Source organism: Astyanax mexicanus, chromosome 22, assembly GCF_023375975.1.
Source record: "Astyanax mexicanus isolate ESR-SI-001 chromosome 22, AstMex3_surface, whole genome shotgun sequence".
Taxonomy (NCBI): Eukaryota; Metazoa; Chordata; class Actinopteri; order Characiformes; family Acestrorhamphidae; genus Astyanax; species Astyanax mexicanus.
In genome coordinates this window covers 14,220,373-14,236,551 of record NC_064429.1, presented here as the reverse complement: position 1 = coordinate 14,236,551, position 16,179 = coordinate 14,220,373, and the positions used below count along the sequence as shown (strand labels likewise).

Below are 16,179 nucleotides of genomic sequence, written 5' to 3'. Positions count from 1 at the left end.
CAGGGTCGGAACTAACTGTGGTATAATAAAATACATACCAAGATCTTGCCTTATCAAACATAAACTTAAATGTATTCTAAAGAACAGTAATACCTGTACCAACACTACTGGAATAGTCCTGAGGGCTCTTAGGCGTTTCCTCTGTGTTTTCTCTGTATTTTGATAAAGACAATGTGCTTATGAGAATTGAAAATGTACTTCTGCTTGCAGTGTCAAAGGTTTTACTATGTAATTAAGTTTTAATATGTGAAAGAAGCCTTAGATGCCCCTACAACAAATGATAAAAGCTCACGTACCTCCTTAAGACTGACTCTGGCAGTGTAAATGATGTTGGAGCCGTCCCTCTTGAAGTGTGGGTGTCCCTTGTCTTTGAGCACGAATGCGATGTCAGCTGGAATGTTCTCAGGGGTCTCATCGCCCTCCTTGGGGAAGGTGATTTTGGTGCCTTCTTTCCAGCCTCTCTTGATGACAATATTAAGGATCTTGTCTTCTGTCCTCATCGACCGCCCGTCTGGATTGAGTCGGCGGCGGGAGATGCGCATGCGTTTGGTACATCCATGAAAGATCTCCTCCAGAGAAACCCGAAGTTCATGCACCACAGGAGGGTCCTGGACCTTCTTTCTGCCGCTGTGCAAAGGCTCGCTGCGGTGCCTTCGGCCATGGTGGAACCCGTTGATGCCGTTGAATCCGAAGTGGCTGAAGGAGCTGAAAGGGTCATCGTCTCCATCCATGTCAATGTCCATGTCATGATCCCCATGGTCTGCAAAGCCATTGTTGTTGCTCCCCCGGTGACGACTAGAGCCGAAAAAAATATCAAAGGGGTTCGAGCCTCCGAAGAAAGAGGCAAAAGTGGCATGTGGGTCCCCGTGGAAAGTGTAGTGATATGTTGGCCCCTGGCCACTGGATGAGCCGCTCCCTCCAGTCTTGAGACCTGAGAAAATACATGAAATTAGTCGATATATAATGAAGTATAATAACAGTCACTCGCTATAAAAAATACCAATCACATGTAAGATCAGAGCAAAGAAGAGCAGCATTATAACTAGAGAATAATGTTTTTCCTAACTGGGAAATGTAGATTAGTAAAGATCCAGAAAAAGGAACACCATCTGCTTATCATTCCTGCAAATCTTTTTAAACCATCTTTAGAGATAAATCAATATACAGCTCTGGAAAAAAGTAAGAGACCACTTCATTTTCTGAATCAGTTTCTCTGATTTTGCTATTTATAGGTATATGTTTGAGTAAAATGAGCATTGTTGTTTTATTCTATAAACTACAGACAACATTTCTCCCAAATTCCAAATAAAAATATTGTCATTTAAAGCATTTATTTGCAGAAAATGAGAAATGGCTGTAATAAAAAAGGTGCAGAGCTTTTACACCTCAAATAATGCAAAGAAAACAAGTTCATATTTCTAAAGTTTTAAGAGTTCAGAAATCAATATTTGGTGAAATATAATATTTGGTGTTTTTTAATCACAGTTTTCATGCATCTTGGCATGTTCTATTCCACCAGTCTTACACACTGCTTTTGGATAACTTGGATATGGATATGCCTTTACTCCTGTTGCAAAAATTCAAGCAGTTCAGCTCGGTTTAATGGCTTGTGATCATCCATCTTCCTCTTGATTATATTCCAGAGGTTTTCAATTTGGTAAAATCTGAGAAACTCATAAGTTTTATGTGGTATCTTATTTTTTTTCCAGAGCTGTTTAAGCGTTTTAGATAATTTATTTTAATTCAGGTGGTAATTCTGTCATGCATGTCAATATGCCTGGGAAGGCCCTGTGCCATTAAAGCAAAAGCGTACCACAGGGATGGCTGTGGGTTTTGGTTAAGTTACTTTAAGAATTTATTCTAACAATTGTAAATAATAAACTGTGCAATTAGTGTAATTAATGGTACTGGAAATATTTCTGAGTTATAAAACACCATCACCAATTAAGAGGCACTGGAAGACAAAACGATGGTACTTGTCAGCACTCATGTATCTATTTACTTCTAAGAATTTTGTGTATATTTGTAGAATATATACGACTTGGCAGCCTCATAGCTTCACCATAGTACAGTCAATGCATGACATCACATGCCATAACATGGGAGAAAAACCTCAAGTGGAATATTCCAAGAAAATTGAGTTTTTAACATATTTAGCTCTAATATTACAAAACATGAATTCCTAATGCAAAGGAAACATCAGAAACATCAGAAACTATCAGCAATTAAATTAAATATCTGTGACTTCACTGTAGCTGGTAAATGAAATGATAATTACATGGCTGTTTTTTATGGCTTACAATTATCAAGTGTGAGTTCATGACACTGCAGTGAATTTGATTTCCTTGCAATTGCTGCACTTCTCCATTCTGAAGTGTAAAGCTTGGCTAGGAAGACTGCCAAGTCTCTCTCTCTCTCTCTCTCTTTCTCTCCCTCTTTCTTTCTCTCTCTCTCTCTCTCTCTCTCTCTTTCTGTATTTAGACACTGAGAAAACACAACATAAATTCAGACAGATGGGTACAGAACACAGACCATCTCCAACACAAACAGCCCACCTCACTTCTATTCTCATCCCTCAGCAGGCTTAACCCCTTAAAATCGACAGCAGGTCCAGACTTCTATTTATTACTCTAACTGAGTAGAGTAACATACCTTACATAGCAGATGCATAGTAGATTTGCAGAAGATATAGTATATGATTTGGGTTAATACATGAACAACAAGCCTAAAAAAATAAACCAAAGATTAAACATAAAAACTAAAACATGGTTTATAATTGGCTAATATTTGCATCAACACTGTGACACACTGGCAAGTTGAGTAACTTGCCAACTTTGATATCACCTGATATCATCATACCACAATATATTTGGAAAATAAAGTGATATTGGGTCAGCTTTCATTTCAATTGAGAATCTCCATTTATATTTTGCTGTAGTCACAAACTAAGCCTAATCCGTCTTCAAAAATGGGACTAAATCTCTCAGCATTATCCTATAAGAATGCTTGCCATTAAGTGTCCATAAAATAAAATTCAAACATTTTTAAAATATTTTTTAAATACTAAAGACCAATTAAGTATGCAAACTGGAAACTGGAAAAAATATATATTTATTTCAGGTTTTAATTTATTTTGCCATTTATTTATTTTTTACCATTGAATATACTGAGGGCATAAATGCATTTTCATCTTGTAATTACAAACTACTATTAAAATATATATTTACTACACAATACATTTACCTCAGCAGTGCAAGTTTAATCATATATATACCTCAGTACTGCTACACAAGTCACTTGTGAGGGAAATTTACACAGAGAAATTGGGTCTTTTTGTAGACAAACACATTAGCTTAGCTTATGTTACTATATCTTAGCTCTATACAGCTCATGTCTTTCAGCTGGAAAACAGATTATAAAGAGGAAATAAACAGATACCAAACAAGATAAGGAGCAGTGTTGGTTCAGAATATCATTGTGTGTGCTCAGTAGTGTGTGTGTGTTTGTGTGTGTTCAAAGCACAGAAAAGTGAGGCAGAATCCAAACTGCTGTGATGTTAAATGCTTTACTTAGTTACATTTGTGCGAGTAGAGCATAAAACCTGGCCAAATATTCAGTGCATCCCTAATGTAAACTATACTATATCTTACACTATATTATCACACCATTAATTTTCATGCCCATATAGTACATTTGTATATTAATGGAATTTACACATAGGCTTTGCACTAATTTAGTCTATAGCCTTGCCTGCTCACACTGAAAGACTTAAAGCAAAAACTGCCTAATTGTAAGGTTTCAAAAATGAGGGGAGGATGGAAAATGGAAAATGTAGAAATTTCTATTGTTTTGGGAGAAAAAAAAAACAAATATAAATGTTACAAGAACACAAAAAAAATCTGCAAACACATTGTTGGATATGGGACATTAAATACACTGTTAAACCACATCCTCTGCAATATGGTATATAAGGTCTAAGTGCCTCTTGATGTTTGATTCCGTCCATTAAGAAAGCAGTAAAACGCTCCCCTGTAGGGTCTCACAAAATTAGCACCTATTTGCTACGCTAGACGATTGATGGCTTGTAATATGGGATGAAGGCACACCCTGTGACTGCTGGAACTGTGTCTAAGACAAGTTTGCATCTTCTCTAATAGAAAATATAGGCCACTTGTCATGCATTCCTAATACAGCCATATCATTAAATATGCAGCCCCCTCTTGCTTTGCTGTTACCTTGAAAATAGGCATTAGTGAATAGACATCAGTGCCTCTAGCCAAAACAAAAGCAGGGAACCCGTCATTAGAACTGTAAGTAGGTCATATGGGAATGATTTGTTCTCCATCTTTTTAGAAACAGGATTTGTTTCGTAGCAGTGAAAAATCTGATGTTTGACTCTTCAGTCAGTGTCAGCTGAAGATACTTCTGAGGCAGAGCTGGATTCTTAGAGAGTTACACTCTATCAAACTGCAGGGATTCATTACGTTATGTATTCTGCAGCTCTATATCAAACACTCAGTGCCTGAAGGATTTGTGCGGATTTATGGCTGGCGAGGTTTAAAGCGAGGCTACCCTCAAAGAGAATTTTTTCACTACGGTCAAATCTGCAAGCTGCAGCCACTATTTCTTGGAACAATCTTGGGCCTTCTAACAGTTTTGTGAAATCTGTAAAAAGGTATAGCATACAGGATTCAGTGGAAGAAACATCAAAGCATTCCTCACATGTCCTGAACTCACAGCTCACATCCGAAAACCAAGAATATACAGCTGTCTAACAGCAGATGAGTCATGCTGGCACGTGGCCCGGTATGTATATGGGTATGGAATCAGCTGAAATCCGTTTGTTGCCACAGACGCGTTTTTCTTTCCTTTTTAAAACACTGCCATGTCTACCACTTCAGCATTGAGTGCAGATAGGTTCCTCGTCTCGGAGATCCCAGAGAAGTAATTGGATTTGCTTTAAATGTGAATAGTATTGTGCAACACTGCTAGAAGTGGTGGGTCTTTATTTGGCGAATGTAACAATCTGCTGCGGAGTCACATGAAGAAGAAGATGATCCTTTTATGGACTGAGACTCTGTGTCTTGTGCTCATGTAAATACACCGCTGTGTTTTGCTCCATGAAACAGTGTGCAGACTGCTTTTAGCTGAGGACTGGATGTTCACATCCATTAAACTATTATGTAGAAAAAGGTTTGGCATTTCAATAATAGACTCTGATAGGAAATGTGATTTATATCAAATTCTACCAAGCTCAAATAAAGATAGCCAAGACATATTGAGTTTTCACTTCTGCTGAATAAATTTAGCTTGGAACTACAAAAACGTTCAGACATCAAACCTTTTCTCAAAACTACAGTTTTTTGCAGAGGTTTATTGCTGAGATTTTCTAGGTAAAAACACCTGTCTTCACATTTTAAAGCATAATTACTGTTTATTTGCCTAATTTTACATATTGCAGTAATATGGCAATGAAATACAAAAAAATAAACAAGTTTTGTTCTAAAATGTGTAGGAAAATGTCATGTTTTGCATTTGGATTTATTAAAATATTCTGAATTAGAGTTCCTTCATTTCAAAATCAAAAGTAAACAAATGTTGAAGAGGGTTGCCCAATAACTGCTTGCCAATAACTTAGCAAACTAACTAATTGGTAGCTTTATTAACTAGTAAACTGTTTTTAAACCTTTACCTTTATCATAAAGAAAAGGAATGTCAGCCTCGGCAGGACTAAACAGAATGTGTTCAAAAAGATCTTGTTCCACTTACCATCTTCTCCATACTGGTCATAAATAACCCTCTTCTTTGGGTCGCTCAGGACTTCATATGCCTCTGCTATCTCTTTGAATTTTTCTTCAGCATTAGGGTCTTTGTTTTTATCTGGATGAAACTTGAGGGCCATCTTCCTGTAGGCCTTTTTGATCTCCTCCTCATTGGCACCAGACTGAATGCCCAGGATTTTATAGTAATCCTTCCCCATGGTGTTGACTGATAGTGTCCTTCCCGGAACCACCCTCTCTTTCTAGGAGACAACAGAGAAGAAAAAACACATAGTGAATAGAAATACACTGATATCTAAGCAGGCTTATGAAAGAATGACGCATCACTCACAATGCGACATTAAACAACCTCATTCAAATCCAGAATGATGGAAGTGCTGACCTCATTACCACAGATAACAGATAACTTTGTGATGCTCAGACATGCAAACCTAATCTGACCACTTTCATATAACAGTGCGGACCGCAATCTCAACAAGAAAAAATCCTATTTGACTGCAGTCTAAACACACCCATGCACACTCTTTAAACACTTGTATATCTACCCAAACATGTCTTTATCAAATTATCTCATATCTCCTGTTATGATCAGGTAATGCTCACATCATCCATCAACCTCCAGTTTCAACCAGAAATGTGTGGTATTTTTTGAGTATTGATAGACTTGATAGAACTGCTGATATGGGATCTTTAGCTCAACACTCTCTAGAGTTTCCTCTGGGTGGTATAATAAATAGTAAAAAAAACATCCAGTTTCTGGCAGTTCTGCAGACAGACCCTTTTAATGAGGGGAAACAGAAATGGCCAGGCTGGTATGAACTGACAGAAAGACTATGGAAAGCAAGGTAATTAGTTTCATGAACATGACAGTGAGTTCAGAGTTTCTTTAGAGACCTTTCCAGTGTGCAGATTAGATCCGGATTAGCCATATTAGGCATGAACATGCTTAATATGGCACATATTAAGGGCAGAGGCATTTCTGAGACCAAAACGAAGGCCTATACATTACTAGCAAAGTGTTTCTAAATTCTGGTTGAGATAAACATATACAGTGGTAAATGTCTTTATTTTTTCAGAAATGTGTCTTAAAATTTCATAAAAGTAGATAAACAGATGCAGATCAAACAAATTAGTCATTAATAATATATTTGACTATTTATTAAGACGTAGCTATACCTACAGGGGTTGGACAATAAAACTGAAACACCAGGTTTTAGACCACAATAATTTATTATCCTGACGGACAGTTCTGGTAAAAACAGGAGAGTTAAGGTGCACATTGAATTCTGCTGTGATTTGGGCAGCCGTGGTTTTAGTTTTTTTGGATACAATCCGGGTTAGCACCCGAACATCCCTTTCAGACAGCTTCCTCTTACAGCGTCCACAGTTAATCCTGTTGGATGTGGTTGGTCCTTCTTGGTGGTATGCTGACATTACCCTGTATCACAGATGCGCCAGCAAGACGTGCAACAACAATTTGTCCTCTTTTGAACTCTGGTATGTCACCCATAATGTTGTGTGCATTGCAATATTTTGAGCAAAACTGTGCTCTTACCCTGCTAATTGAACCTTCACACTCTGCTCTTACTGGTGCAATGTGATGGATGGATGGAGCTGTGCTGGTTAGATTAGTAGGTTCTTTGGTTTGATAACAGATGGATGGTGCTGTGCTGGTTAGATTAGTAGGTTCTGGGGTTTGATAACAGATGGATGGAGCTGTGCTGGTTAGATTAGTAGGTTCTTTGGTTTGATAACAGATGGTTGGTGCTGTGCTGGTTAGATTATTAGATTCTGGGGTTTGATAACAGATGGATAGAGCTGTGCTGGTTAGATTAGTAGGGATGTGGTTTGATAACAGATGGATGGTGCTGTGCTGGTTAGATTATTAGATTCTGGGGTTTGATGACAGATGGATGGTGCTGTGCTGGTTAGATTATTAGATTCTGGGGTTTGATAACAGATGGATGATGCTGTGCTGGTTAGATTAGTAGGTTGTGGGGTTTGATAACAGGTGGATGGTGCTGTGCTGGTTAGATTAGTAGGTTGTGGGGTTTGATAACAGGTGGATGGTGCTGTGCTGGTTAGATTAGTAGGTTGTGAGGTTTGATAACAGATGGATGGTGCTGTGCTGGTTAGAATAGCTCTTCCTCACACATATGTAATATTAGATCATTCCACTTTCCATTTGTGTCATTTGTTCGATTCGATTCACCATTTCCACTTTTAAAAGAAGTTTCAGGTCAAGTCTGAGTAAAAGTCGGGAGTAAAGCTGCCATTCTGTTTATCTCCATATTTATGTTCTAATGTGAAACATCAACAGCAATTTTATTGAACCTCACAGGCCAGTTTATTTCCCCATGTGTGCTCCCTGAAGCCTAAATAGAAGTGATCTCATCATTCAGCATGTCTTAACGTCCAAGCTGCCAGTCTACATTTGAAAGCAGTCGACTCAGTGTGTCTCTCCCAAAGGGGCTAATGCTCAAACCACTGATCCTCTTTAATACAGAGAATTTTTCTTTTCATTTCTGATCAGAGCTGCAGAGAGGGACTGACAACAAAACTGCTACAATAAATATTAGGGGTGTGCCATATTGTATCGTACACAATAATATCGCTAACATTTTTTTTATATTGTGAACGATATCATACCCTGAAATATTGTGCTATATCACCCACTCCTAATTATCATATCAGGATACTACTTTTTTGCTGTTTAAGGCAAAAAAATGCACTTTTTTATTTCCTATTATACAGCTCTGGAAAAAAGTTTCTGAATATCTGATTTTGCTATTTATAGGTATATGTTTGAGTAAAATCAACATTGTTGTTTTATTCTATAATCTTTGGACAACATTTCTCCAAACAGCATTTATTTATTTATTCTGAAAATGAGAAATGGCTGAAATAACAAAAAAGATGCAGAGCTTTTAGACCTTAAATAATTCCAAGAAAACAAGTTCATATTCATAAAGTTTTAAGAGATCAGAAATCAATATTTAGTGGAATAACCCTGGCTTTCATACATCTTGGCATGTTCTCCTCCACCAGTCTTACACACTGCTTTTGGATAACTTTATGCCTTTACTCCTCGTGCAAAACATTCTAGCAGTTCAGCTTAGTTTGATGGCTTGTGATCATCCATCTTCCTCTTGATTATATTCCAGAGGTTTTCAATTTGGTAAAATCAAAGAAACTCATTATTTTAAGTGGTCTTTTTTTCCAGTATCGATAATTTTGCTTCAATCCTGAATATATATGGAGATATATGGAGTGCATTATTAGTATCATGGCATTCTGGATCATTGACTTCTGTTGCAAATCTGATAATTTATTGTATTTTAATGTATTAGTTAGGGGTGTGCTGTATCATATCGAATGCAGTAATATAATTTAATTTTCATTTTGTTGTAGAAGTGTATAATTATTTTTTTTATTCTGTTTTGTCATTTTGCCAAGAGTATCATTATGGTGAAAATACCATAAAATATTGTGATATTATTTTAGGTTCATATTGCCCACTCCTAGTAAATATACAGTATTACTGTGTGGGGAATAATAAATTAATTAATAAATGAATGGATGAATGAATGGAGAACGGAAGTCTCGAAGGTAGAAAGGGAACTTCCACAGGGAGAGGGGGATCAGATCAGGAGCTTGGAATCCCACAGCAGCTCGTGATGGCCAGAATGCTGGTCTGTGGGCGTGAAAAAGTGTTAGACGCTCTGCAGATTGGAGCCGGTTTGCCGCAGCCAGACAGCAGCAGCAGCAGCGCGGCTTCCCACCGCGGTCTCCTCCACTAGTGCTGCACACACCGCTCATGATGTCATGGCGAACAGTAGTAAAAGGATAATGTAGCTGATGGATAGATCAGATATAAATAGGGGGAAATCACTCGGTGACATCCAGTTTCTGACGTCACTGTCGTCTAAAACAGACACCCCGGTGCTCCCCTGGCATTCCACCATATATATATATATATATATATATATATATATATATATATATATATATATATATATATATATAAATACATAAATCTAAGCTATAATACACACCAACAGCAGCAGCTGCCAGTGTGGCTGGTGACAAAGGATTCCCCAATACAGCAGCAAAGAACACAACAGGCTGATCCAGCATTAGCCAGAACACATAGAATAGACTCCGTGAATCAGAGAATATAGAGGGTGGTGGAGGCGTGGAGAACACTGTGAACCTTTCTTTCATCAACACTGATTTAAAAAAAAAAACTCCAAGAAAATAGCCTACTTGAAATGACTGAAGTGACAGATAGCTAAGGTGTTCTGTCGAATAGTGTTCCCCTGTCAAAACGTGCTAACGCGAGCAACCATAGTGTGCTAAATGTTTTTTATTTATAGGTCTTTTTTGTCGCTTTGATGAGCTAAAACATCATATCAGAGAATACCCCTATTAACGGAAGTATATATATATATATATATATATATATATATATATATATATATATATATATATAGCTTAGGTTAGATTTAGATGACCTAACTAAAATTATTAGCTATAGTCAGTAGCTAGCTAAATATAAGGTATAAGGTATAGCTAATTTATGTCATTTATTTGTTTTTTTTTTTTAATTAAATTTGAACCACAGAAACTTTTGTAACACGCGAGCAAATAGTATAACAATAAGCTCAAAAGCTGAATAATTATGAAAAACACATTAAAACTTAAAAAATTGGCAATCAGCTATTATTACAGCCTTTATTTAACCTATTGATAATGGCACTGTCTGAAAGGACTGTTAAAAATATATAAAATATATATTTAAACATATATTTGACATATATTTTATTTGAAGCTTTGATAAGCTAAAAATATTATATCAGAGAATACCGCTATTAGCAGACGTATATGCAGCTTAGTATGTTGATGACCTAAATAAATTAATTAGCTAAGTAGCTAGCTAAATATAAGGATAGTAAATAAAATAGTTTCGTTTTTTGTCTTCTCTTTTTATTTAAATTAAATTTGGACCACAGAAACTCTTGTAACATCCAAATACAAAAATATAACAATAAGAACAACTCGTATAATCAAATCTTATAATACACGTAAAGAAAGCAGTGTAATTATGAAAAACACATTAAATCGTTTAAAATTGGGAATCAGCGCATGCGCACAACCGCTAAGCAACACATACCGGTGGGTAGCACAAAGCGGCACAGCACCGGAGCGGCTCTGCGCTCTGACAGTGCTTTCAGAGGGAGCCGTTATCGATAGGTTAAATAAAGGCTGTAATAATAGCTGAAGTGTTAATGGTCTCCGCCGCCGTACAGCACAGCCTGGAACACAATTAGAGCACAGCTAACATATTTCAGTCAGCGACATGAACTTACTAACTTATCTCCACCGGCTTCTCCAGCTCATAACGATCATAAATTCAGTGTAACACCGGTACATTCACCAATCACACAGACTAACCACTGTTACCAAGCCAAATTCAAATAAAACACCTCTCTCAAATATTCACAAAACCTCTGTATGTTAATGTCATTATTCTCACGATGAATAATAAAAAATCTAATTCTAACTGAAATCAGGCTACAGACTGCAGTCCAGCCTACACTCCTTACTATACTATTCACAACTGGGTGATTATTACACATAGAATCACTCCTAAAACACGGGCATGTCTTTATTAATATAAGCTATATCTACCTAGTTAACTAGTTAACCAAGTACAGAGAAAACCCACAGTCTTACCGTGTGTGAGTGTGTGTCTCCCCGCTGACTGGCGCTTCCAGTTCGTCTGCTGTCCAGCTGCACTCGTGGGGCCCCGCCCACAGAGAGCCCAGGCCCCTCCCCCAATTTCAAGGAATGTCATTTTTAAGAGGGGTGTTAAGTAGGTTACATTACATCAACGCAGTCTAGCTCTTTACCAGCACAGAATCTGTATGACCAAGTATGACCATATACTTGACCATTTTGGTCAACCAGGATGAATAGCATAACCAAACGGTTTGACCATCACAACCAGAAAAACCAGCAAGACCATCTTAACCACACTGATTAATCATCATTTCCAGCAAAACCACTCTGAACAACTATCATGACCAACAAAACCATGCTGGTCAGCCAGTATGATCAGCAAACCATGCTGGTTGACCATCAAAAGGAAAGGATGTGTTTTCCCCTGGAAGAGCATCTTTTCAACCTTCTTAACCATCAAATACATTTTTAAACCATCTGAAAACATCATAACCATAACCAACAACATTTGCATTGTAATATAATTACTTTCCTTGTCCCTTTAAATCAATGACAGTACTGTGGGAGAGAAAACCTGAATGAAATGTGTCTGTGCTTCCTGGCTCTTCTCAGCAAGGAAACCCTATAGAGAAATAAAGTATTACAAAGGAACAAACAGCATAAATACAGGGGCTGGACAATGAAACTGAAACACCTGGTTTTAGACCACAATAATTTATTGTCCGGATGGACAGTTTTGGTGGAAACAGGAGAGTTGAGGTGCATATTGAATTCTGCCGTGATTTGTTCAGCCGTGGTTTTATGTTTTTTGGATAAAATCCGGGTTAGCACCAAACATCCCTTTCAGACAGTTTCCTCTTGTGTCCACAGTTAATCCTGTTGGATGTGGTTGGTCCTTCTTGGTGGTATACTGACATTACCCTGGATACTGTGGCTCTTCATACATCACAAAGACTTGCTGTCTCGGGTCACACATGCGCCGGGCAAGACGTGCACCAACAATTTGTCCTCTTTTGAACTCTGGTATGTCACCCATAATGTTGTGTTTATTGCAATATTTTGAGCAGAACTGTACTCTTACCCTGCTAATTGAACCTTCACACTCTGCTCTTACTGGTGCAATGTGCAATTAATGGAGATTGGCCACCAGGCTGCTCCAATTTAGCCATGAAACCTCCCACATTAAAATGACAAGTGTTTCAGTTACATTGTCCAACCCCTGTAGATTATAGCAACCATACAACAGTGTTTCTCTAGACCGAGTCAATGTGGGTTTACTCCAGGGACTCTATGTCTGTCGGTATGCCCAGGTAAGAATTGACACTCTGTCCTGGGTCATTGCCGTAAGTGCACAATGCAGTCCTACAGGTGGATGTTTGTTTCCGGTTCTAAGTACACTGTGTGCTATTGGCTGTTGCTTCTCCTCTGTGTGTTGGTTAAAGGTGAAGTGTGTTGGATTGTTGACTGTAAATACACCCTTGAGTTTTTTGAAAGGCACTATATAAGTATAACATCATTACATCAATGTTGTAATATGAAAATATGTCAGTACAAACCAAGTATTTTTGATTGTTTTTAGACACAATGTCCTACTGTGTATGCAAACATATTAAACTAAAGGCAATAGCGATTAAATCTCTGCACATCTGTTGTGCGGCTTCATTTAAACAGCAGCATGAACACTGTCTGACAGTTGTGTTAGGAACATCATCCAGGCCTCTGTAGATAGGTATGGGATCACCATAGCAGCAGTTTGACAACAGAGGACCTAGGGGAACATTATGAGTGAAACATTGGACTAGCGTGAAGACTGTATTAGTTTTGCAGACTTCTCCAGTGTCCACCAGAGATTAGACTATTTTCACCATGCAGCGTTTATAGTGTCCAGATTACTGTACAGAGCAACTGTAGCTATCTTTACTCAATCCCAGGGTGATTTACACTTTAATTATTGCTGCAGTAAGATTCCTGTGTGGTCACAGTCTGATTTCAGCACTTTATATTAAAGCGGAAGTTTGTATTATTTAGTTTCTAAACTGAAAGCAGAAGTATTTCTGACATATTACCCCAGTCCTTATCATTATATTGTCCACTACAACACGATCACCCAGGTGTGCTGATGGTGGGGTCGGTGGATTGCAGAGTTTCAGAGTGCTTCTGTGTCTATGTTACCTTCTGGTTCTCTCTATTTAGTTAGGCTGTTCAAATCTGACTTAATGTTGCCTTTTGTCTGTTCTCCAGATATTATCCAGTAATATTTGGTGGAATAACCCTGGTTTTTAATCACAGTTTTCATGCATCTTGGCATGTTCTCCTCCACCAGTCTAACACACTGCTTTTGGATAACGTTATGCCTTTATTCCTGGTGCAAAAATTCAAGCAGTTTAGTTTGGTTTGATGGCTTGTGATCATCCATCTTCCTCTTGATTATATTCCAGAGGTTTACAATTTGGTAAAATCAAATAAAATCTTCATGTAGCAATACTATCTATTTGGGATTTGTTTTAGGAAATTGAACAAGTATATTTTTGGTACCTTAAAAAAATGACTGAGCTTTGAATTGAGCTATTTTTTATCACACTTTGCACTACTTCAGATAATCTCAAAGTAGGTTTGAACAATCGTCCTCAAACTAGTGAAACACTCCAATTACCCAAAGGAGGACACACACAGCTAAAGTAGCATCTCTTAGCATGTGCACAGTATATAAGAGTGAGTGTGTGTTATTGTGAGCTCGATTTATTATAGGATAGGAATAGATCCATTCTTTTTTCCTCTGATATCTCATCCAAACTAATATTTCAGGCCTAAAAATGAAAAAAAAAACTCTGACTGCTCCTTCCTGCTCATGCAGTCGATGAACATTGGGAGTGTGACAACGTCGCTGTCTGTGCTGTGAGTAAAGCAGCATTTATCCTTTCACACTAAAAGGCCACTGTGACTCAACACAGGCAAGAGGAAAGAGAGCGAGTGGGTGCGAGTGGTGTACTGAGGCAGTAAATTGTCCTTACAGCCTTTAAAAAAAAGGAAAATTCCAGCAAAATTTAATGGACCCAACCATAAATCCCTCATCTGTGAAAAAAGCTGCCAGTTCTGACTGGCGGCACAGTTGAGTAATGCAGTATATGTATAGTCTGATAGGAGCTGAATAAAAGTGAGGTAATGAGCTGGCAAAGGACACTCAGAGGTACAGAAAAAAGGGCTAAAGGGCTTGGGGTAGAGATGAAGAAACAGTGATCAGAGTGGCTGTGATTAAGGGACATGCTGTATTGTGTATTGCTAAGGACATTTAATAACCATCAATTCCTTTAACACCACAGCATTACCCACCAGTTCCTCATTATTCTAAAAAAGGCATAAGCACTTACTACTCCAGGGCTTATAGTTGTCTTCTTAAAGTCACCTGTATATTCCTAATTAATTCTACAGTGACCAAGGCTTCCTGCTGATGTCTCAGCTTTTATATGCATCTTCATGCATCTTGGCGTGTTCCCCTCCACCAGACTTACACACTGCTTTTGGATAACTTTATGCCTTTACTCAAAACTTTAAGCAGTTCAGATTAGTTTGATGGCTTGTGATCATCCATCTTCCTCTTGATTATATTCCAGAGGTTTACAATTTGGTAAAACCAAAGAAACTCATCATATAGCAATACTTTCTATTTGGGATTTTTTAAAGAAATTAAACAAGTATATTTTTGGTACCTGTAAAAATGACTGAGCTTTGAATTTAGCTATTTTATCACACTTTGCACTACTTCAGATAATCTCAAAGTAGGTTTAAACTATCGTCCTCAAACTAGTGAAACACTCCACTCCAGTTTAAACTAGCTGATGTCTCAGCTTTTATACACATACAGTGGTATGAAAAAGTTTGGGCACCCCTGATAATTATCATGATTTTCCTTTATAAATCATTAGTTTTGGATCAGCAATTTTAGTTAAATATATCATATAGTAGACGAACACAGTGATGTTTAAGAAGTGAAATTAAGTTCATAGGATTTACAGAAGGTGTGCAATAATTATTTAAACTAAATTAGGCAGGTGCATAAGTTTGGGCACCCTATCAAAAAATTATATCAATATTTAGTAGATTCTCCTTTTACAGAAATAACAGCCTCTAATGAGAGTCTAAATCCAATGAGAGATATTTTTGGTTCATTCTTCTTCATAAAACATCTCCAGTTCAGTCAGGTTTTATGGTTTCTGAACATGAACAGCTGCTTTAAATCACACCACAGATTTTCAAAAATGTTCAGGTCTGTGGACTGAGATGATCATTCCAGAACGTTGTACTTGTTCCTCTGCATGAATGCTTTAGTACATTTTGAGCAGAGTTTAAACAATGTTTGTTTTCAGGTCATTTGAGAGTTGTTTTGAAATTGCAGCTCTTTGTAGAAACCCTTTTTTAGATGCATTTATCTCAGTATCAGGAGTTCAGTTTCACACTCCAGCTTGTCCAATTTCCATAGAAAAGCATTTTTATCACCTAGCAACATCCATTTCCTAAAGGAAAGTGGTTTGTAGGGTGTTGCCAGGTGGTTGCTAAGGTGTTGCTATGCAGTTATTATTGGGATCACCCACTCTTACATAAATTGTGAGGTTTAACACTGGCTAGTGTGAGCTAGGCCTGACAGTGGGTACCAGATGGA

General features: G+C 37.6%; 1 protein-coding gene across 1 annotated transcript in view; it reads right to left on the bottom strand.

Annotated features, from left to right (window-relative positions):
- The window catches only part of dnajb5 (DnaJ heat shock protein family (Hsp40) member B5), a 28,956-nt gene extending 17,352 nt beyond the window's left edge, over nucleotides 1-11,604 (bottom strand). Inside the window, exons 1-3 of the mRNA XM_049470547.1 lie at nucleotides 11,517-11,604; nucleotides 5,770-6,022; nucleotides 297-931 (exon numbers count right to left, since the gene is read on the bottom strand). Of these exons, the coding sequence (XP_049326504.1) occupies nucleotides 297-931; nucleotides 5,770-5,980 (846 nt within the window). The 5' untranslated portion in view covers nucleotides 5,981-6,022; nucleotides 11,517-11,604. The remainder of the gene's footprint in view (nucleotides 1-296; nucleotides 932-5,769; nucleotides 6,023-11,516) is intronic.
- Between the last annotated feature and the right edge of the window lie 4,575 nt (nucleotides 11,605-16,179).